This window comes from Schistocerca nitens, chromosome 2, assembly GCF_023898315.1.
Source record: "Schistocerca nitens isolate TAMUIC-IGC-003100 chromosome 2, iqSchNite1.1, whole genome shotgun sequence".
Classification (NCBI taxonomy): Eukaryota; Metazoa; Arthropoda; class Insecta; order Orthoptera; family Acrididae; genus Schistocerca; species Schistocerca nitens.
Window position 1 is genome coordinate 797327365 of NC_064615.1, and position 22357 is coordinate 797349721.

Genomic DNA, 22357 nt, shown 5'->3' on the forward strand with positions numbered 1-22357 from the left:
ATTCAAAAATATTTGCACTTACACGAAACCTTAAAAACTAAATTGTAACAGAAGCTGTAGCTACTATTTTATGCTATTTCTTTAAATTCATATGAATGAGTTTATGATTATTCTCAAGAAACAACATGGAATATTATATTACAATAAACTCTGCAGTATGGATCAACTTATTTCACACATATATCAATTTACATTACTAACATTCTTTACACAGTTCCTTAAGTATAAAATTATAAGACATTTAAAGTTGTACTGACAAATGTATCAGGGGCTCTGTATCTTCCCTAACAATTAATTTTCTTAAAATACTAGTGATATGTACAAACATTTAAAATTTATTGGTATGCCCAACACACACAGTGGGAATGATAAAAGAGGGTACAAACATTATTTACAAAACAAATATCTCTGCCTGCAAAGTTACTGGCAGCCATTTCCTTAACCTATTTGTTTACAAATATTTCAATTATGCTCACTGTTATAATGACTACAAACAGATGTGCAGGATCGTTAATTGTTATTGAACTGTACACTAAGCCCAGAATTGGAGTATAATATGAATCAAATAGGGATAAACTCTAGTATGTTATGTTAGGCACATATACTCTTAATTGTTACATAAAATTCAAGCCTAAGATTTTTAATACTTCAAGGCCAACACACTCACTTAAATGTCACTAGCTTCTCTGAAAGCTACCTACAGCAACTCTGGGATCTACAATTAAGTTTTTAACAAAGAACTTTAGCCAGATGAATCAAAATAAAGTTCTTATACCACATATTTCGGAATGCAAGCTAGAGAAGTCAAAATAAGAAGTTAATTTTGCAAGTCTATATCCACTTTTAGAGAAAGCTGCAAATTACTGGCCACATATGAGAGGTGGTTCTTTTTGTATCACATCTCAGGAGAGGGGGAAGAAATCCCTCCCTCCACATTTACTGCAGATCATCAATGAAGTTTAAAACAAACGGTAATGATCGATGCCTTTAGTTGTGCACAATCAAAAATGGGTAGATTTAAGAATGACATATAAGATGTTTTGTGTTATTTGCACAGCTACCAATAATGGATTAGAGAGCTGAGTGACAAGGTAATATTAACTGAATACTACAAAACTCACATGTAAATGAGATATTAGAGATGTTCTAATGCACAACTACATTTCACTTCACTTTTCAATTTCTTAAATTAACGTCATACTTTATTCCCTATCCCTAGCACTATTAATACTTGTTTTATACTGAACAAACAGAACCTAGTGGTAATAATTACCACCACTAAAACCACTAATCATTGAGGCTATTTATAAATAGTTGTCATGAACCACAAATATTTTCCATCACACACATACAAAGTGCTTCTTGCTGAGGGTACTTAGTATTACTCAACAATGCTAGTTAATCTGTAGATAAAGATATGCATGCTCGCATGCGAGCTTCCCTCCACACCCAGAATAAACATCTACCTGAATACTAAAATATTCTCATTCATTAGATTTAAAGTATATCATGAAGAGACTATTTCAGCATTATAGCTCAATTTAGATCTGATTAGTCTTAAGTAAGTGGAAAATTACTTCAGTTTAAGTACAGATTTTTATACCTTCTAATTACTTTGAATCTGCATTTATAATATTAAAACCACTAATTAATTTTATGCTGTCCACACACACACACACACACACACACACACACACACAAAAATCACTATATAATAGTTGTTACAGTTCTCATTAATACAAAATACTGAAACAATATTTTTTTCATAAAAGACCAACAATTAAATGCACAAACTACAAAACATTCTGTATTTACATCAGTAATGCAAAATCACAACACAATTGATCACATAAATGCTATTTTATTAGTCTGGCATATCCTGCTTTTTAGCTCTAACACCAGAGCTATTGCGGTACCAATAAACCTGTGTCAATATCCCAACGTCAATGAGAATCTGTAAAACTCCACAAATCCAGAATTGTGGAGGAGCTTGCCTTACCAAAAAATATATTGTTTTGAAGATATCTCCTGTTGTCCACATTAGAACCATTTGCACACTGGAAAAAAAAAAGGAGCTTATTCGTATTTTATACACTTACATAAGCCAGACCCAAACAAATGGGAACATTTTTACAATACCAACACACAGCAGGAGAGACTATGTCCTAGACAAAAGGACACTTCTGTGAAATGATCACTAAAGATGATTTTCTAGTTTGCCTTATCTATTTTACCAACAATATAATAATATTAATAATAATATTAATAATAATAATGTTCTGTTCAGGAGTTGCTGAAAGTTTTAAACGTATTCACTTTTGCTTGCGTGGTGGGTTAGGTAATGTGCGGTATTCTATACAATTTTAAGAGATGTGCTTCAAACCTTTTCACTTTCATTTCCACTTGAAACAGCTCTCCCCAAATGACAGGCATACAAACTGCACTTGCGTTTGTACTTCGGGGTACACACCTCCACTTACAAGAGCTTTATATCATGAAAAGAGCATGCACCATTCAAAAATGTGACTTAACCCTTAACTACTATGGTAGTTCACAGGAACACAATTGCTATGGAGGGGTCTCCCAGACTGCATTTTTTTATTTTATACATCAAACCAGAATTTTGCTGAATATATATAGTTTCTTGATTTCCTGTCGTTCATTACACTTCTTAGACGTGGACTTTGTAGAAATTTGATTTTTTAAAACAATGCAGTATTTTAAACACTTTGACAATTAGAATAAGGCAACATTTGGAGTATATTTTTATTTTATGAGTTACGAAAATAAGAGCAAATAGTTAGCTCTCTACTCACACACAGATCATCATCAGAGGGATTATATAACGAATTGGTAATATAACTAGGTGGAAAAATCCAACTTGACTTACGATAAATTGTGTGCGACATCAGCTTTCAGTTTACAACTCATCTTTGCAATGTAGAGCGAATATTTCAGTCCATAAGTCTATGAATGGAGAAACTTTGCCACATTTTGCTTCTAAAATTACAAGTAAAAACTAAATGTGTGTTCTCATGTGCCACTGAATCATACTTAGTCAATTTCCACCAGCAAATACTTCACACAGGCCTTCCTGGAACACTCCAAACAAATCGGAACACCACACTGGTGACAAGGGTATCTTGTTTTCCTCTTCAGACGACGAGGACAAAAGGCACACGTTTTTCGATTTTCGAAGTCTTCTTTCGTTATCTGAGGCTCATCTTGTAAGTGAAAGATTCTTCTGATGGTGTCACTCAACTCTTGTGGCAAGTGCCCAATAGAAATTCTACGATTCACATGAGGTTCAACTAGGTCTCTTGCTAGAGTCTTCATGAAGCTCAATCTCGTCATTACTTCTGCCTTTGGATAAGCTTGATGTACCACATTACCATTTACACCGCAAGCAACATCCGCTAATGTGAAGAAAATGGCCAAAGGCCATCTTCTTGCCTGGTGACTTGACAAATACGCTGCACACCTTTGGTCGAGACAGCCCACACCCCCTCTTATTATATTATAAAATAGAATGATCTCAGGTTTTCCTTATTCAGGATCATTGTTTACTGAATGGTGCATAGAAGAGATCAGTATTGCAGGAAGGAAACCAGAGTCATGTCTTCTGTAAAACCGGGCACACCACATTTCTTATTAGGTAAGAAGTTCTGTGGGATCTCTTTTTTGTTCTTTTACAGCGGGAACATTGTGATCTTTCTCATGGCTGGGAAGGGTGTGACCCTCGCTGCCTTTTCCAGAATAAATGTTCGCATTGTACAAGTAATTTGTAAGAGCGTCAGTCAAACACTGAACTTTCAGGCAATACTTTGCTGGTTTGTTTGGCATGACATTCTAAACCCCACCTTCCCCGACAAGGAACAAGCATTTCATGAACACACACACCCTACAGAGTAGCAAAGTTGACTGTTTTCGATGAAATGCAGAAAGATTTGTGAAATTGCTGCTGATTTGTCTATTTTCTTTCTTTCCATCCGGTCATCTGGATTGTCAAATCGTATTGCAGACAATGAAAACAAATCTTTCTTTGGTAACAGTGCATCCGAAAACATCTCTGCCTGTTCCATCGGTTGCAAACATGCTGAAAACAGACTCATTCCCCGACTTGAAAATGGGTGAATACACCAATAGACCCATTAGAGACTTCAATTTAATGACATCAACATCTTGTAGATAGGGCAAGCAATTGTTAGCATACTGTGCTCTAAGCTCAGATACTTTCAGATTTGTCCATTGAATGATTTCAGCTAGAATATCTGGTGTAAAGAACAGTTTCCATACCTCCAAAACAGCAGGATTTTCTCCAAGACTTTGCACCATTTGTCCATTCCAGGAAGCTGCAAGACAATTTTGTGTTGCTTTGTTCTTACATTAGCTGGTGGCTGCTTTTTTTCCATTGAAAACATCTATTCTTCCCGAAGAAGTAAGCTCCATCGTCATCAGCTGTCACATCCACATCTGTATCACATTATAGGCATTGCATAGAAGGTCCAGATTTCCCCACCATGGAGAAACAGTAGCATGCATCAAAAACGCAGCGTGCAAACACTATGGAATGTCTGTGCGACCTCTCAAGGCTAATAATTACGAAACACAGAGCAGCAACAATGCAAGAATGCTGGCATGTGTAGCTTGTCAGCCAATAGGAAGGTACATGGAAGAGTCCATTTGGCTTTGCAGGGATGTGAGAAATATCTTGACACAAAAATTCGTAGCGGTCTGAGAGACAGTCGATAGTAGTTAAGGGTTAACGAAATTAATTTCCATATTAAACACAAATTTACATTCTTACAGCAACATGTAATCAATTCACATTCCTAAGTATTTACAGCACAAAAAGCAACAACCATTAAATCTTTTAAAATATTCATGACGACGGGACTTCAGCACCAAAACTAAAGCACAGCCCCAAGGAAAATGTCACTATTCTGGCAAAAAGAGAAGTTTCATATCATTTTGTGGGATCTATGTCATGGTACTTGCAATATATTTTGAGTGACTGATTTAACATTTTCTCTCGCATACACAACACCTGGTATCCTGTAAACCATTACCATAAATCTACCTTTATTTATTTATTATGACTCTTGGCACAAAGGCCATCGAGCTAGACCTTCGGGCACTGTGCCGGAACTAAAACAAAAGCAGGCAGGTTTCATGATGCTCCAGCCCTCTGTTTGGACATATCGGTTAAAAGTGTGTATCGTGCCTTGTTTAATGTGTGATGATGAGTCTATGTGCCTTGTTTAATGTGTGATAATGAGTCTACTGTTTTTCCTTTATTGTTGTGTATAGTTTCTGATCATTAAGGTATTACCTGTTTCTTATGTTGAATGCTCATGAACTGAGCTGCAAGCAGAATGTCAGCTTGCCTTCATAAAGAATTTGTCACTGTATGTGTTCTGAATGACTGGATGATACATAGACTAGTAAATTAATTTCATGTGTCTGAATCCATATTCTGCAAAAGAAAAATGTCTAGCAAGCAAAGTGCGCCAACCAAGAATAAACTACATGAGTTAGGGTGAGCCTTGGCAAGAAGTCCACCATTCAGCACTTCAGACCTGTGTGACCTGCCCACAAAGCTGTGCACAAACTCCAACTGAGACCTTTGAAATTAATGTCAGTGCATCGACTGATCAATTCAGATGATATTTAATGTCAACATTGCAAATGGTTATTGCAATTATGTGCATGACCCTAAAATGCTCTGTTTTTCAAAAGAAAAAAGGCTGCATTTTTCAAGGTATGTGAACTTACAGAACAATCAACAATGATGTTCTGAAAATCATCAGTTATGAGTTTCTGTTTGATGTCTAAACAGGAGTGTGGTGCACAACTCATTATTATAAGGATTATTGAATAAATATTTTTCCACCTAACTGTTGCTTCCTATGGGAATATGAACAATATACTGCAACCTGTGATTGGCGAAGTAACACCAAATGAAGAGTACCTGTAGTTATTTCATGCAGGATAAGGCAAAAACACACTCCTCGAATGTGTCCATGACACTATCACAAGGTGTTTTGATGATACGATAGCTGACTGGTCTCTTCTCCTCAGATCTAAATCAAAGTGATATTCATCTCTGGAAGTGTTAAACGCCAACATGCATGCAAACATGGGAGACAATATTCAACATATGATTACAAGAGTTTCAGCAGTGGAAATTTGGTGAGCATTTGACAATGTGGTTATAATAAACTGTCAGGCTGCTCTTGCCATAGCAGGATATCATTTTCATCACTTGCAGTACATAAACATAAGCTTACATCATCGTTTTGCATTTCAAGATTATGCTCAACTAGAGAAGATGCATCTAATGATACATTTAGTTTACTCACCTCATGCCCAGCGTAGACTTGTTCTGGTAATTTTTTTTTAATTGTGGGACACCAAGCATTGCTTCAAAGAGTACTGCTAGGAATCCAACCAATTCCACAAATAATGGCACGTCGATAAAAAGGTACATAACTATGCCACAGGCTATGTGAAAAACTATGAGAAAATCTATATACGAAATGAAGTCTGTCCAAGCCCAGAAGTATTGTAAATCAAAGTCTGAAAAAGAAGCATGGATAATCTTGTAATTTCATCAAGCCACAATACCTAAACAGAACAGAACTCATATTACACTTGTAGGCAAAATGAACCAAATAACTTGCAGAAAATAGTGACAGATATAAGATGGGAGGGGGGGGGGGCCATAAGCCATATTATGCAAATCAACTCCGACACAAGATAACGCCAATGCTCTTGCATTTATTCATACTGAGCTCTGAAGCAGCAAAAGTTTTTCAATGACACAGATGGAGAGTATAATGTCTAGTCCAAACTTAACATATTTGTTTTACTTGAAAAAATAAATTGTGACAAGCTATATTTAACTCCCAACAAATATATCTACTGCTGTTTATCTTGAAAATATTACTTGCTGTTTCTAAAAGATAAAAATCATTGATCTAAAAGCTGAGAAGGAATGGCTGTAAATATTAGCAACAGAAATATACACTGATGACACAAAAAATTAAGAACACCTGCTTAATAGGTTGTTTGTCCATCTTTGGAATGAAATACATCACTGAATCTACATATCATGTATTGAACAGTTTCTTGGCAGGTTTGTGGAAATATGTGGCATTAGATGTCTATGCACAGTTCATGTAATTCACGCAAGTAACTGGCCACCGATTTGTGCATGTGGTGATGGCACCCAATAGTGACCCAGATGGGTTCCATGGGCTCTACATCAGGCGTTTTTGGTCGCCGCGACATCAATGTGAGTTCACTTTAACGTTCCTCAAACCACTGTGGCACAGTTCTGCCTCCAAAACAAGGACTATTATACTGCTGAAAGGTGACATTACCATCAGGGAAGGCATCACACATGAAGAGAGGCAGGTGATTTGCAGCTGTCAACTTGTCTTCAATTACCACCACAGGCCCTCAAGCACAGGAGAACGTCTCCATAGCAAAATACCGCTCCACCAGCCTGCAACTGTGGCGTGCTGCACGTTTCATGCCAGCATTCACCTTGACAGCGTTTGTGGAAATTACCATCAACCCAAATGTAGCAAAAGTGTGATTCACCCGAAGAGCCGGCACTTTTCTATTGATCGATGATCGAGTCCCAATGGTCCCGTGCTCACTGCAATCACAATTGACGATGTCATTGTGGCAACATGTGAAAGGGGTGGCCTGCTGCGGAGCTCCAAGTTCAACAATGTACGATGAACGCTGAGCTCCGAGGAGGAGGAGGAGATTAGTGTGTAACGTCCCGTCAACAACGAGGTCATTAGAGACGGAGCGCAAGCTCTGGTGAGGGAAGGATGGGGAAGGAAATCGGCCATGCCCTATCAAAGGAATCATCCCGGCATTTGCCTGAAGCGATTTAGGGAAATCACGGAAAACCTAAATCAGGATGGCCGGAGACGGGATTGAACCGTTGTCCTCCCGAATGCGAGTCCAGTGTGCTAACCGCTGCGCCACCTCGCTCGGTCTGAGCTCCGAAACACTTGGGCATGCACCATCATTGTGCTCTTTCAGCAGAGATGCCACAGATCACCATCTGTCCTACTTTACAGAGCAAACAAGCCTCCGAAGTTACGGACATCCAATCATTTAGCATCTAGTGGTAGTTTCATTGTCCTTCACCTCTTTCTGTAGATGGTCAAGACAGTAACACATGACCGACCAGCTTCGCCATTTGTGAGATAGTCGTTCACAGGCTATGTGTAATAATAATCTGCCCTTAGTCAAAGTTGAGATAAGCAACGGATTTCCCCATCTGTAGTCCATATCATTGCCAGGGTGATCCCCCGTTTATGTCAGGTTCACTTACATACTTTTCTCACTGCATCACTTGCCTGCAACACCACCAGGTGGCATCCAATGTTGCGGTGGACAATGGTCTTAACATTTTGGCTTTATCAGTGTACCTGCTGCTGTTGTTAAATTAAGTACAGAATGATATGGTCAATAGCACCAATTTGCAAATGAAAAGTTTAGAAAATGTCAAAAGAACAAATAATATGCAAAAACTAAACTGACTTCTAAAGATGGTAAGTACACTAAACAAAGGCATAGTAGAACCCTCAAGCGATTTCAATAACCTGGAAAAATAAATAAATAACTAAAAAACACTTCCTTAATTCTGTAAGAGAGGGTCCATTTCATCAAAATGAGAGTCTTGACATTGGTGGGGGTGGGGGTGGGCAATTGTATGGTGCAGCCATCGCTGATTAAAGGTTTATTCAATATAAAAAAACAGAAGTTGAAATTTTAAATGCCTGCTTTTTTCCCCCTAAACATTTTTCAAGCTGGCAGGAGCTATAACTCATAAAATATACAAGCAATGACGTTACATCTTTTTGCAACTAGTGAGTTGGCCTTGTTTTACTGCAGTTCATAGAATTGTGATATATTTTAATTTTGACTTTTGGTGCATGTTTATTACATGACTTTTCTGTCAAAAACATTGACTTATTTCAGAGTGCTGCCATTTTGTTAAAAACCATTTTTTAAACACTCCTATGTACTATGTTGGACAATATCATCAGTTTCAAAGCACCTTTTGAAATTTTGTTGTCGGTTGAAAATTGTAGCGTTCAGAGCTCCCATCAACCACCCCCATACTCCGTGAAGGCCTTCTTCAATGTTGTGTAGTGTCCTCTGGGTGCAAGTTTACATAAAAAACAACCGCACACACAATACAATCTTGAGGGTGCAGTATAAAGGTTAGAGATCAATTTTGTAATTTGTTATTTTGTTAAAAAAAATCATAAATATCAGTGCCAAAATCCAATGTGACCTTGGTCCACCCCCTTAAGGACATTCCTTTCCATCTGAAAGACCGGAGCCAACACAATGTGCTAACCTCCTACCATTTACTATTTAGTATCCTCAACAATCTATTCCTGAATACACATTTTGCCTTTTGCCTTTCTCGTCCACGATATCGTAACAAATGAAATGCACTCATTCCTTACAGCCTTTTCAGCTTGTGTATTTCTCTAAGTTTCCAATGCTCCTGGTGTTCCTTCTATGAGCACTGTAGTGAGTGAAGTGAATGTCCTGCACATTTCTGTTCAACAGCATGAATGGCACAACAGATAAAAAAAATCTTCGGCTGCTTCAGAAGTTTTTGCATCACAGAACTTTGCATGATGCCCATGTTTCATATCAAAACAGCTGACTGATAACAGTACAGATTGCATTAGCGAAATATATCTGGCTTCAAATTAGGAAAATAGGCACACATAGTCTTAAAAAGATACTGTATGCCTACTGGCCAGTTTGCCACTAAAAATACTAATGTGATGTAGTCTATATTATTATTCAATCGTTCAGGTTTGTCATATAACATGATCTTAAAGGGCAGTTCATACAGTCTTCTGAAAGGCAAATTCTATACACATAAAGAGTGTAATTTCATTAACATTCAACAATGTCCTTTCCTTGAGACCTATGAGATTAAAGTATAAAGCTATGGTGCTCATATACAATTACATAAAAACTATCTGAAAATAAAATCTGCATGTATTATTTCTTGTATTTCATTAAACTCACAATAGCTGGAGTGTTATTTTATGTAAACCTATGTTAATACTTTCTAGTCTACCAGGTCAGGTTAGGTTAGGTTAGGATGTTGCTACTTCACTTTTGTCCTGAGTGGCTTTTCATTCTTTAGTGATGTAGAAAGATTTGTTGTCCTGTTGGCAGAGTAATGGCACCTGAACACAGATTGCATCTGATGCATACGCTGCACCACAAAGAATTTCCACCAGGTTTGGAACTGGTACAGTGCTTCAGGCCAGTGTAACCTAAAATTTCAAGGCAATTATTTTCAAATTTTCAATGCTACAGAGTCCTATCTTGTTGTTGGAACTCCACTGCTCTGTTTATCCATTTCAATGCTTACACTGGTAAGGTACACTTCTGATCATTTCACGTATGGGTAAGTGTTTGTTGAGACTTCAACTGTGTCTCCACATACATTAGCACACAGCTTTTTTTCTAAGAAGGTTAAGTTTCTTCAAGTGAGTGTCAAGTCTGTTCACATGCTACTGCATAGAAAACCAGTGACAGGGTTGCCACAGACTATAATTGGTGAAAATTAATGAGAATGAGGCAGAGGCAATTTTATCTGCTACAATTTGCCATCTGCCAATCGGTAGTGAATGTGACACAAAATCCACATACAATTGTCTGTTGAACATGTTCAGGATTTTGAGAAAGTTAACACATTTTGTACCATTTCCAACAAGACAGTCTAGGATCTTTCTTCTTCGTTGAGAAAATTATTAATGGTATTGTCTATCTTGACACACTGTAACTATGGCTCATGCCAGAACTTTAAACTGACAGAAAGGATTTCATCTTGCAATAAGATGGCATACTTCCACATTTCCACAAATGTGTACGAGACTACCTGAATGAGACATGGCCACACTGCTGGACAGGCCATGTTGCAGCCACTGACTTGGCGCTACTCAAGTGACCATCACAGTCACCAACTTGATGCCTTGCGATCTTTTCTTGTGGGATTACATGAAAAATGGTGTCTATGTTCCATCTCTACCACAAAAACTCAAAAGACTTACATTGCAGCAGCTGTTCTTACTGTCACTCCTGATATGCTGAGTTGAGTATGGGCAGAGTAGTAGTACTGATTAGATGCGTCATGTAATGAAGGATGGACACACAGAATATTTATAAATACTGTAAACAAAAATGAGAGTATCTCTTTCACATACTGTGGCATTTCTTAAGTTGTCCTTTGCCATTTATCTGTACCAATTTTTTTAAGTGTTTCCAGAACTTTATAAACACTCTGTATAAATGAACAAATTCTACAGTGTCTAGGGAATCAGCAGAGCACTGTGATTTGACATTAATCTTTAATATTTACAATATATTTGCTGTATAAATAATTTTTCAAAGTTGTAGTATCTGCACTGATTGTGACATGACTATAATAAAATTAGTAACTCCCCAATATGAAATAAATACAAACATCACTCATAACATAAAAATGTACATAATAATGTTTCCTGGTATGTACTTTGCAATACATATGACTATTCTATGGCACAAATTGCTACTGAAGTGAAGTTCTAATTTCAATTAGTGTAGCAGTAATAATGATGTAAGAAATAGAAACTAGTACAACCACAGAATAAATACTTGTAAAATGCATATAACTAGCATGCAAGTGCTATGTCATTTACAACTTATACACCCCAAATTAAAGTGATAAATTGCTATACTAAGGAATGACAATGCAAAAAAGATGTGTGCCATCACTCACCAATTAATTTCTTTAATGGGAATCAGTTTAACCAAAATAAATATTTGTATTTATTTTGGTTGAATACAAATATTTTTATTGATACAAAAAGAAAGGCAACTATTATTATCTGCCACTGAGAAACAATAGTCAAATCTTATTTAGTTGATTTGTCAAAAATATGACACACACAAACAACAGTAGTTAATACTTTAAAAATGCCTTGCATTAAGAACAATCATAAGAGATATTACCAAACAAATGATATCCAGCTACTTTTTAATGTAACACTGTAGCACTTTCTATCCAGTTTTTCTATCTTATTCAAGGGTGCTCATAAAATGAAAACTGAGAAAAGAATTAGTTAATAACAGGGATGATTATATGCTAGGTCTACGTAAGGTAAATTACTTGCTCTGAAGCTGAACTTTTGCTTTAAAGAACACAGTAAATTCCTTAATACCAAAAGGAAAAAATGACAGACATAAAAAACATTGAAAGTAAAGCAAAATGCATCCTAAGCAATAGCAAAATGCATCCTAAGCAATGTTAAAAAAAGGAGGGTACAGATTACAGGGACACTGATGCAAGCATTGAAAGCACCCACTCCCTACTCCCCAACCATGACTAGCAACATTAATAATAATAATAATAATAATAATAATAATAATAATATCCACACCCCATGTACCAGTGAGAAAATTTTGATGGGTTACAGCTTCTAAGAAAGATATAAAAGTTAATATTTGTAAAGTACTTTTTATTCTGACAACAAATCTTTCTGAACATGAGGAACGAAATACATACTAAATTCTTGCACTAACACAATAATTTCAGCAATACAATTTTGATTGCAATTGTAAGCATACTATTATAATGGTCACAGAGCCAAAAAAACTTGTTCCCTTTCAGAATATAAGAATAATTCACAGTAAAATAGGTTTTTACCAGGTAGAACAAAGGGAATGGAGGCATTTTATGAATAATAAATTCATTCTTAAGATCTGGAGCTAACTTCTCATTCTGATTTATATTTGTCATATTTAAATTTGTTCAAGTATTATATCCACAAACATACCTTGGCAGTGAAATGTACAGTTGAACCACAATTTGCCTGAGTACTTATATACTGTAAACTATGCGCAACCACTCACATGCCGAAGTAGGTGTGGAAACAAGAGTAACGAATGAGAGTGGAATTAGTTTAATAATCATATTTTTCTACTGGCTGTCATGTTTATAAAACTGTAGAAGAGTCAGTCAAGGCAGTCTAAATGCAGACAGCTGCCTAAAATAACTTGTCTTACAGCCCATATGCGAAACATGTATATTAAACCTCTTAATGCCCCGTAACAGCGGTCATGTGTGTGTGCAAGTTGCTGTGTGACAGTTCTACTTCTGAAGGACTGTCCCAACAAGAAAATGTTTCTAGTGCTCTTTTCCATTGCACCTGACTGCAACTCAGTGGCTCCTCTAACAAGGGAACCTCCCCATCGCACCCCCCTCAGATTTAGTTATAAGTTGGCACAGTGGATAGGCCTTGAAAAACTGAACACAGATCAATCGAGAAAACAGGAAGAATTTGTGTGGAACTATGAAAAAAATAAGCAAAATATACAAACTGAGTAGTCCATGCACACGATAGGCAACATCAAGGATAGTGTGATCTCAGGAGCGCCGTGGTACCGTGGTTAGCGTGACCACCTGCGGAACGAGAGGTCCTTGGTTCAAGTCTTCCCTCGAGTGAAAAGTTTAATTTTTTGTTTTCAGACAATTATCAAAGTTCAGGTACTCACACATAATCAACTTCACTCTCCAAAATTCCAGGACATGTTCAGATTTGCTTGGACATATGCAGGATTTGACGGTCTACACAAGGAAAAATTTGAAAACGTTAAAAACATATGTTTTGACAGAGCACAAGGAAAACTGTGCGACTGTGAAACTGTTGCATTCATTTGTTGCAGTTTATGTGACAAACTCTTATGTTTTCATCACTTTTTTGGGAGTGATTATCACATCCACAAGAAAACCTAAATCGGGCAAGGTAGAAGAATCTTTTTACCCATTCGCCAAGTGTACAAGTTAAGTGGGTCGACAACATATTCCTGTCATGTGACGCACATGCCGTCACCAGTGTCGTATAGAATATATCAGACGTGTTTTCCTGTGGAGGAATTGGTTGACCTATGACCTTGCGATCAAATGTTTTCGGTTCCCATTGGAGAGGCACGTCCTTCCGTCTACTAATCGCACGGTTTTGCGGTGCAGTCGCAAAACACAAGACACGAAACTTATTACAGTGAACAGGGACGTCAATGAACAAACGGACAGATCATACCTTTGCGAAAATAAAAAAATTAAAATTTTTACTCGAGGTAAGACTTGAACCTAGGTCCTCTCGTTCCGCAAGTGGTCACGCTAACCACGGGACCACGGCGCTGCTGAGCTAAGATTATCCTTGGTGTTGCCTTTTGCGCATGGACTACTCAGTTTTTATATTTTGCTTTTTTTTTCATAGTTCCACACAACTTCTTCCTGTTTTCTCGATTGATCTGCGTTCAGTTTTTCAAGGCCTATCCACTGTGCCAACTTATAACTAAATCTGAGGGGGGTGCGATGGGGAGGTTCCCCTGTAAGTGGTAAGTAGCAACTTACCCTTTCCATATTGCTGTCATTCCATCCTGGACTTCCCACTGATTTTAATCCTGGTCTTTTTGTCAGCGTCATCAAAATATTGGCCACAATGCTGTTATAGTCAATATAATCCCAAAGGGTTTTGTATCCAATAGTGATTCAGGTCCCCTGTCCATTGCGGATGTGGACTATCAGAGGTACTACGGCTGTGAGCCGCCATCTTAATGGGAGCCATGGCCAAGACATGCAAGTCACATGGTAGACCCCATGGCAACTGTTTACCACTGGGTTTGTGGCATAGATTCAGTGCTTTCTGTACTTCGTAGCTGTATTGTGCATTGCACAAACGACTTGACTGTTTTTCGGTCTCAAGTGGTTACTGATTTGGAACTGTTGTATTTCTACACTAACTTTGCTATGGCCAGGACCTGTTAGGGCTTCATTCGCTTTGTGAACTCAATCTATTCCAGACTTATAGAAATGTGTGTTCGTTTCCCTATGATTTGACGTACCTAACGAAGCCAGTGACGAACAGTCTACCTATGACACCAGGATATAAAAAAGGCAATAAGTTTACTGCAACTGCTAGCAGAGTATTTGTATTTAGTGGATCTGTTATACAATCACTGTCACACTCGATATACAAAATTAGATTTTGTTTCAAATTAAACAAAAGGAAAAAGAGTTGTCACCAAAGTTCAAATAAATCAAATCAAAAACTAGATGCATTCTGCATAGAAGTAAGGTAAAAAAAAACAGCTAGGTTATATGCACAGAATGATGTGGAACAGTGTTACAATCTGTTTCGAAAAGAGAATGAAGGGAGATTGTTTGGGCCTATGTAAAGTCAATGAACACTGTTATATGCAGCACTCACAGAATATTGTGGAAACAGTGTTTGTTACAATCTGTTTAGAGAAGAGAATGAAAGGACACTGCCTCTCACATCCAGTCTCCCAAAACTCTGTCAGCCACCATAAATGAAGACAACAAACTGAAAACAAATTGTTAAATTCCATATTTAAAAATGCACAAGAATCCTACTACTTTATCTAAGTTTCAATGTCAGCACAGACATACAAATGGCTGATAATTAAAATTAGCAAACAGTACTGAAACACTACTGCTCTTGCACAGTGAACATTCCCTCAGGTCAAGGAACAGGTGATTTTCAATGATAAAAAAGGGTATGAGAATGCAAGGAATTATAAACTACTATCTTCAAAGTAAACAAATGAATCAGGTAACAGACTGGAGTGGAAGATGGGAAATGGGGTTACTGGAACATGTAGCCAAGCAAACTGATAGTAGATGGATCAAATAATTTTTCTGCTGGATTATAAGTGGTAATCAATGGCAATGATGATGACCTAATGGACAGTGGACAGATGAAATTAGAAAACATGCAAGTACATCATGGATATAAATAGCCAAAGTTCGTAACGCATGTCTGGAGGAATAGTTTATCCTGTAGTGCATGTCGAATGGATGGCAATTTTATAAAATTGAAGACAAAAGTGTGAAAGTGAGTCCGTGATCATATTTTGGCACTTTATTTTACAGGTCCGTCTTGATCACACAAACTTTTACACTTCCTTATTACCAGTTTCGGCTACAGCCACCTTCATATAAAATATTCTGATGTAATATCAACGTCAAACTAAACATGGAGGTACATGGTAAGTGCTGGTGATGATCAGAATGTGACTGATTTTTATACCAAAAATTTTTTGTATAAATACCAAATGCATTCTGATCATCACCAGCATGTACTATGTACCTACCTGTTTAGTTTGACACTGATACTACATCAGAATATTTTATGATGTAACGATGACAGTAGCGGAAACCGATAATAGTGATGTGTAAAAGTTTGTGTGATCAAGACAGACCTGTAAAATAAAATTTTATAAAGTGAACTTGTTGCATAACAAAACCTATTTACACCAGTACCACAATTGTAACTAGATTTGTACACTTTTTGAGTTGCAGAGTCAATTTAGAACCATCACATGTTATAGTACAACAACGCTTAAATTTACTTATCTAATCATGAACAGTTTTGTGCACTCACATTGCATCTGGGTTACAATTAAGTTTTCATTAATAAAAAGATTTTTTTTACCCTCTTCCTGACCCATGTCTCTACTCATTTTGACTAAACATGTGAAACTAATCAATTAAGACATGACACTACAATTATCTGTTTCAATGTTACCATTCAACTGTGAAAGCAACAATAGATCCATAACTATGATACTAGCCCTACTGCTAAACAAAATTTCCTGCTAAAATTTCAGACTTGTAAATCCATCCATGTAATTCTCTGTCTCCTCGTTTGAGATCAAGGCAGCTGAGATGTGAAACTACACTATCACTGAACTTCAAACTACTCGTACAAGGCTGATAAATCAATGTTCATCAACACGCAGAGTCAACCTACTTACCCAGAACTAGTAGGAAGACAGAGTTTGAAGAAAAGAATGACCATCTAACTCTACTGGCAATTGTCCACAAATAAAGATCATCATGGTAGTAATGAGCAACAGTTAATAAGCTGGGAAAAATCACAGAATTTTTTCTGTGTTATGTACAGATAACACACTGAAATACAAGGAATGCAGTTTGGAGTTTATTAAACTAAGTTCAGAAATGTTTCTGTATTCTTATTGAAAGTCTCCAGATGCATGAAAAAGTATGTTTGCTTTATCCAACAGTGAATATCTAATCCATGATAATCTTAACATCCATTTGTTGCAGCATCCTGCAGCCTATTCTAAAGGAAAATGCTGTAACTTGCTTGCTTAGTTCCTGGCATTCCCTCTGGAACATAGGGCCATGATGAAATTCCTCCACCTGGTACGATTTCCAACAAGTCTCTTCACTTCACTCCAGGTTTTCCCATCCTCTGCAGCTTTTCTCTCGATCGTCCTTTTCCACATCTGTTTGGGACGACCACGTTTTCTAACTCATTAGGGGTTCCACTCCAATGCCATCCTTTCAATAGCTCCATCTGGTTTCCTGAATATATGCCCAATCCAGTTCTATTTTCTTTCTTTGATTTGTATATTTAGTCACCTTCCAAGTTTCGCAACCATACAACAGAACAGCTTCACACCTTTGACTTCCTTGTCAAAAATGTTCGCTCTACGAATCAGCTGAAGTTCAACAAAACCACTTTTGTGCAACATGTTGCTTTTTTTCACAAACAATATCTTGCAAACAGCACGTTCAAGGGAACAGGTGGATTTTATCATCTTTTATTTCCAAAGAGCATCTGACAACTACCATACTTACAACTGATAACAAAGATAAAATTATATTGACCATCTTTGCAAGTATGCAACTGGCTTGAAGAGTTTGTGACAGAACAATCCAGTGTGTTTGCTGGACTGCCATACTATTCAACACAATGTTGCTGTTTGTAGGAAAGTATGTTGCTTGATGATCATAACGAAATGTAGAAAAGCTTGGACAGTGTTTTCACTTAGAGCACTGCAAGGCAGGTTTTATTATCGGTGAGAGAATCTCATAGCATCTCATTTTTAACTGGTAAACATATGGAGGCTGTTTTATTGTTTACATACCTCAGGGTAACAGTATGAAGGGATATGAACTGTAATAAAAACAATGAGGTTTACATGACCACTTACGGACATTTTCTGTTGACACAAAATTGTTAAGGCTTTCGTGGCCACTTGTTGACAAACTGCCTATTGGCTTCTGTCTCGGGTTCTTCGGCCGACGTTCATCTAATGACTTTTCTGACGTTTCGCCAGCACGAGTGGCTGGCATTGTCAAAGCTTCACCCTCCATTGCCGGTGGTGAACTGGAGGCGAGCTCGCGGCCGCAGACTATATGTACCTGGCGCGCCAACGTCCGAGGGCTTCTCCGCGGTCATTTCCGGTGCGGTTCTCCTCTTGCTACCTGCGACGGTCGTTCCGTACTGCAGCGAACGACCGTCGCAGGTAGCAAGAGGAGAACCGCACCGGAAATGACCGCGGAGAAGCCCTCTGACGTTGGTGCGCCAGGTACATATAGTCTGCGGCCGCGAGCTCGCCTCCAGTTCACCACCGGCAATGGAGGGTGAAGCTTTGACAATGCCAGCCACTCATGCTGGCGAAACGTCAGAAAAATCATTAGATGAACGTCGGCCGAAGAACCCGAGACAGAAGCCAATAGGCAGTTTGTCATTTTCTGTTGAGTTTTGCTCAGGATATGAAATGGAAAGAACACATGGAATTACTAGTAGGATAGGAGAATGGGAGATTCAAATATGTAGTGAGGGTTCTGGAAAAGTGCAACGCATCAGTTGCAATGGTGCTACAACCTACTGTAGGTTATTTGTCCACTGTTTGGGATCCTTTCCAAGCAAACATGACAGCATACATCAAAGCAATCTAAAAACACAGTGGAAGGATCGTAAGTTTGTACAGTTCATACAAATATCTAACAGAGAAACTCTTTGAAACAAATGTAGTAATATTCTAAGGAAAGTCAGCTGGGTAAAATAAGAATGCCATTATTCACAAAGGAGTGCCAATAATTCTACTCCTTCCATTGCTTACCCTGCACAGGGAGCATGGAAGTAAGATGAGAGGGCTTCAAATCACGTACAGATTGTAAACTTTCCCTTGCTCCAATGTGCAGAAAGTGTAGACAAAGTGGCTAATACTGCTCCAAACAATTTTACACCAAGCACTGTGCCACTATTTGCTAAGTATATACTAAGGGCATTTGAAAAGTCCGTGCAAAAATAAAAACTACTTACGTGTTTGAGATAAACCTTTTTTATTTTTCGACAGTCTCCTTTTAGACTTATACACTTTGCCCAACACTGTACTGATTTGTTGATCCCTTACAAATAATAGGAATTGTCCAAGTCTGCAAAATAGCTATTAGTTGCTGCAATCACCTCCTTGTGTTAATAAAATCTTTGTCCCACCAGCCATTTGTTCAAAGTGGGGAACAAATAGTAGTCTGAGGGAGCCAAGTCTGTAGAATAGGGGGCATGTGAAACAAGTTGGAATCCTATTTCCATTAATTTTGCGACCACAACTGCTGAGGTGTGTGCTGGTGCATTGTCGTGAAGGAAAAGGACATTTTTTTGCGGTCCAATTGCCGACGTTTTTCTAGCAGCTCGGTTTTCAAAAGATCCAATAATGATGAATAATATGCACCTGTAATAGTTTTACCCTTTTCCAGATAGTCTATGAGGATTATCCCTTGCGAATCCCAAAAGACAGTCGCCATGACCTTTCCGACCGAAGTAATGGTCTTCGCCTTTTTTGGTGCAGATTCTCCCTTGGTAACCCATTGTTTAGATTGTTGTTTGGTCTCAGGAGTATAGTAATATATCCACGTTTCACCCAGTGACAAAATGACACTTAAGTCATGCGGATTCTTCCTGAACAGCTGCAAACAATCCTTCCTACACTTCACACGATTCCATTTTTGGTCAAGCGTGAGCAATCACAGAACCCATCTTGCAGATAGCTTTCTCATGTTCAAATGTTTATGCAAAATATTATGTACCCATTCGAGATACCCACAGCACTAGCAATCTCACGCACCTTAACTGTTCTGTCATCCATCACCATATCATGGATTTTATCATTGATTTCTGAAGTCGTAACCTCCACACAGGCGTCCAAAATGTTCAGCATCACTTGTGCCCATATGACCACTCCGAAAATTTTGAAACCACTTATACACTGTTCTAATCAAAGTTGCAGAGTCACCGTAACGTTTATCAAGCCTCTCTTTAGTGTCCTGAGGCGTTTTGCCTTTCATAAAGTAATGTTTAATCACAACACAAAGAAATCGACCAATATGGCTGAAACTTGGTGTGCGTTCTTTCCAAAGATGACCTCGATACGTGCCGTTGGTCCCATCTCTCCGACTTTGCACGGACTTTTCAAACACCCCTCGTATGTGAATATAGATGTTTTAGCAGCCTGACAGGACTACCTCACACAGTGCATAACGATTTCCCTTTCCTTCGGCATTTTTTCTTGCAAGAGAAAGAGATAAGAAAGTACATTTCTGTAAAAGAATCTTAATGCTGCTTCATTACTTCAAAACTTAAATCTTTCATAAAGACTTCTTACTATGACATCTTTACACACTTTCATGGGTAAAGCACATAAATGAAACTGGTGCTGTCTTATACGACCTTTGAGTGATCTATGTAAAAAATTACAAAATTTTATTGGTATATCTCAAAAGCCCCTTACATGTCTTTTATATGATTGCAATTTCATTCACTGTTATATTTTTAAAGTGTGCCAGAAAGAATGTAACATTCACTAATGATGCAAGAATTCTGGTAATAACCAGCCAGGGACAACATTTGGTTCATATGAAACAAGGTGACCCACTGGATAATATTTCAAAACTCAAGAAATATTAATGGACATATGCTGATCAAAACAACTACAATGCATTTTCATGTACAGCCCAGTTTGCTAATGTGGACAACAAAAGCAATCATATTTGCAAATACTTGCTACATAACTCAGCAGGTGATACATTAGAACTTAGAACATTTGTTCTGCAAAATTCAGCAGTAATAATGTCCGCAGGAACTACAGAATTCTGAACTATGTCCTATCATATCAGAAGAGCTGCCCCTTACAAGGGCAAAAACTAGAAAAAAGTAATGAGTACTTCATTTCCATAAGTTGTGAGCTGCTGATAAGCAGTCATGAAGATCAAACAATGAAGCACAATGAAGAACTGTTATAACAGCAGTGCCCCCCCCCCTTTTTTTTACTGAAGGGGTTTGCATAATTTAACACCCCCCCCCTTCTCTCTCTCTCTCTCTCTCTCTCTCTCTCTCTCTCTCTCTCTCTCTGTGTGTGTGTGTGTGTGTGTGTGTGTGTGTGTGTGTGTGTGTTTGTTTGGGAGAGAGCACTTTTGTTTTTGCAGAAAGGAGTTGGGGGAGAACCTAAAGAGAACATAAAGGACTTTCAAGGAAAAAGACGGGGTACGAACGATGAAATGATCGTATGGCATTGTTGGCCAGGAGGCCCCATGCGGGGAAGTTCGGCCATCGTTTTGCAAAGTAAAGTATAGTAACACTAATTAACAGCAATCCATAAACACAAAAATACGTAAATAAACATAAGTGGAGACCTTGGTGTTCTAAGACCTGTGTATCACAAATGGAACATTAATGGAAAAAATAAAAATAAATCACTCACAGATTGGTTTTCACTGCCACGTAATGCTTTTGAACATGATGTAGGTTGTTGCCCACTGGATTCTGTGATTGTTGGCGACCATTCAGAAAGCTCACTAAACTGAGGTAGCAATGGAAATTTTGCATGTGTCAGACCAATCCAGGTGACTTCTTTTAGTGCCTAATTACCATGGGTGAGTGCTGGGTTTATCACTGTGACCCTGAGACACAGGAGCAAAGTAAACAGTGGAAAAAATGTCCATCGATCTCTACCAAAATGGTGAAGAGCCTACCATGATCGAATAAGGTGATGCTAAGGGACTGCTGTGGTGTGGTGCTAACAGATTATGCTCATAAGGAGAGAATCTTTACAGGAGAATACAACCAAAATCTCAACGAGTTTGTGGGAGGCTGCCAAGGCAAAGCACTGCGGGATGCTAGCTGCCCAGCAGGATGTTTTTGTCCCACAACACGGCCCCAGCTCATACAGTATAGGACCAGCCGACAAGCTGCTTCTTTGGGCTACCAAATTTTGCTTTACTTCCCATATTCCCCTGACATGGCACCTAGTGACTTCCTTCTCTTGCCTCAGATGAGTAAACCACTCCATGGCAGGTATTTCCAGAATGGCAACAAGATGTTTTTTGTGGCGAAATGTATCCTGAACAGACAAAACGCAGGTTTCTACTATCAGTTTCCCCCAAGAATTTCATCATTGAAAAAAGTATGTA

The 22357-nt window shown here is 38.1% G+C and overlaps 1 protein-coding gene across 3 annotated transcripts in view; it reads right to left on the bottom strand.

The window, feature by feature from the left end:
- The window catches only part of LOC126237052 (solute carrier family 66 member 2), a 72163-nt gene continuing 49806 nt past the window's right edge, over window positions 1–22357 (bottom strand). For all 3 annotated transcript variants that reach the window (XM_049946828.1, XM_049946829.1, XM_049946827.1), the window contains 2 exons: window positions 6363–6579; window positions 1–2057 (listed from right to left, as the gene is read on the bottom strand). In XM_049946828.1, the coding sequence (XP_049802785.1) occupies window positions 1865–2057; window positions 6363–6579 (410 nt within the window). In that variant the 3' untranslated portion in view covers window positions 1–1864. The remainder of the gene's footprint in view (window positions 2058–6362; window positions 6580–22357) is intronic.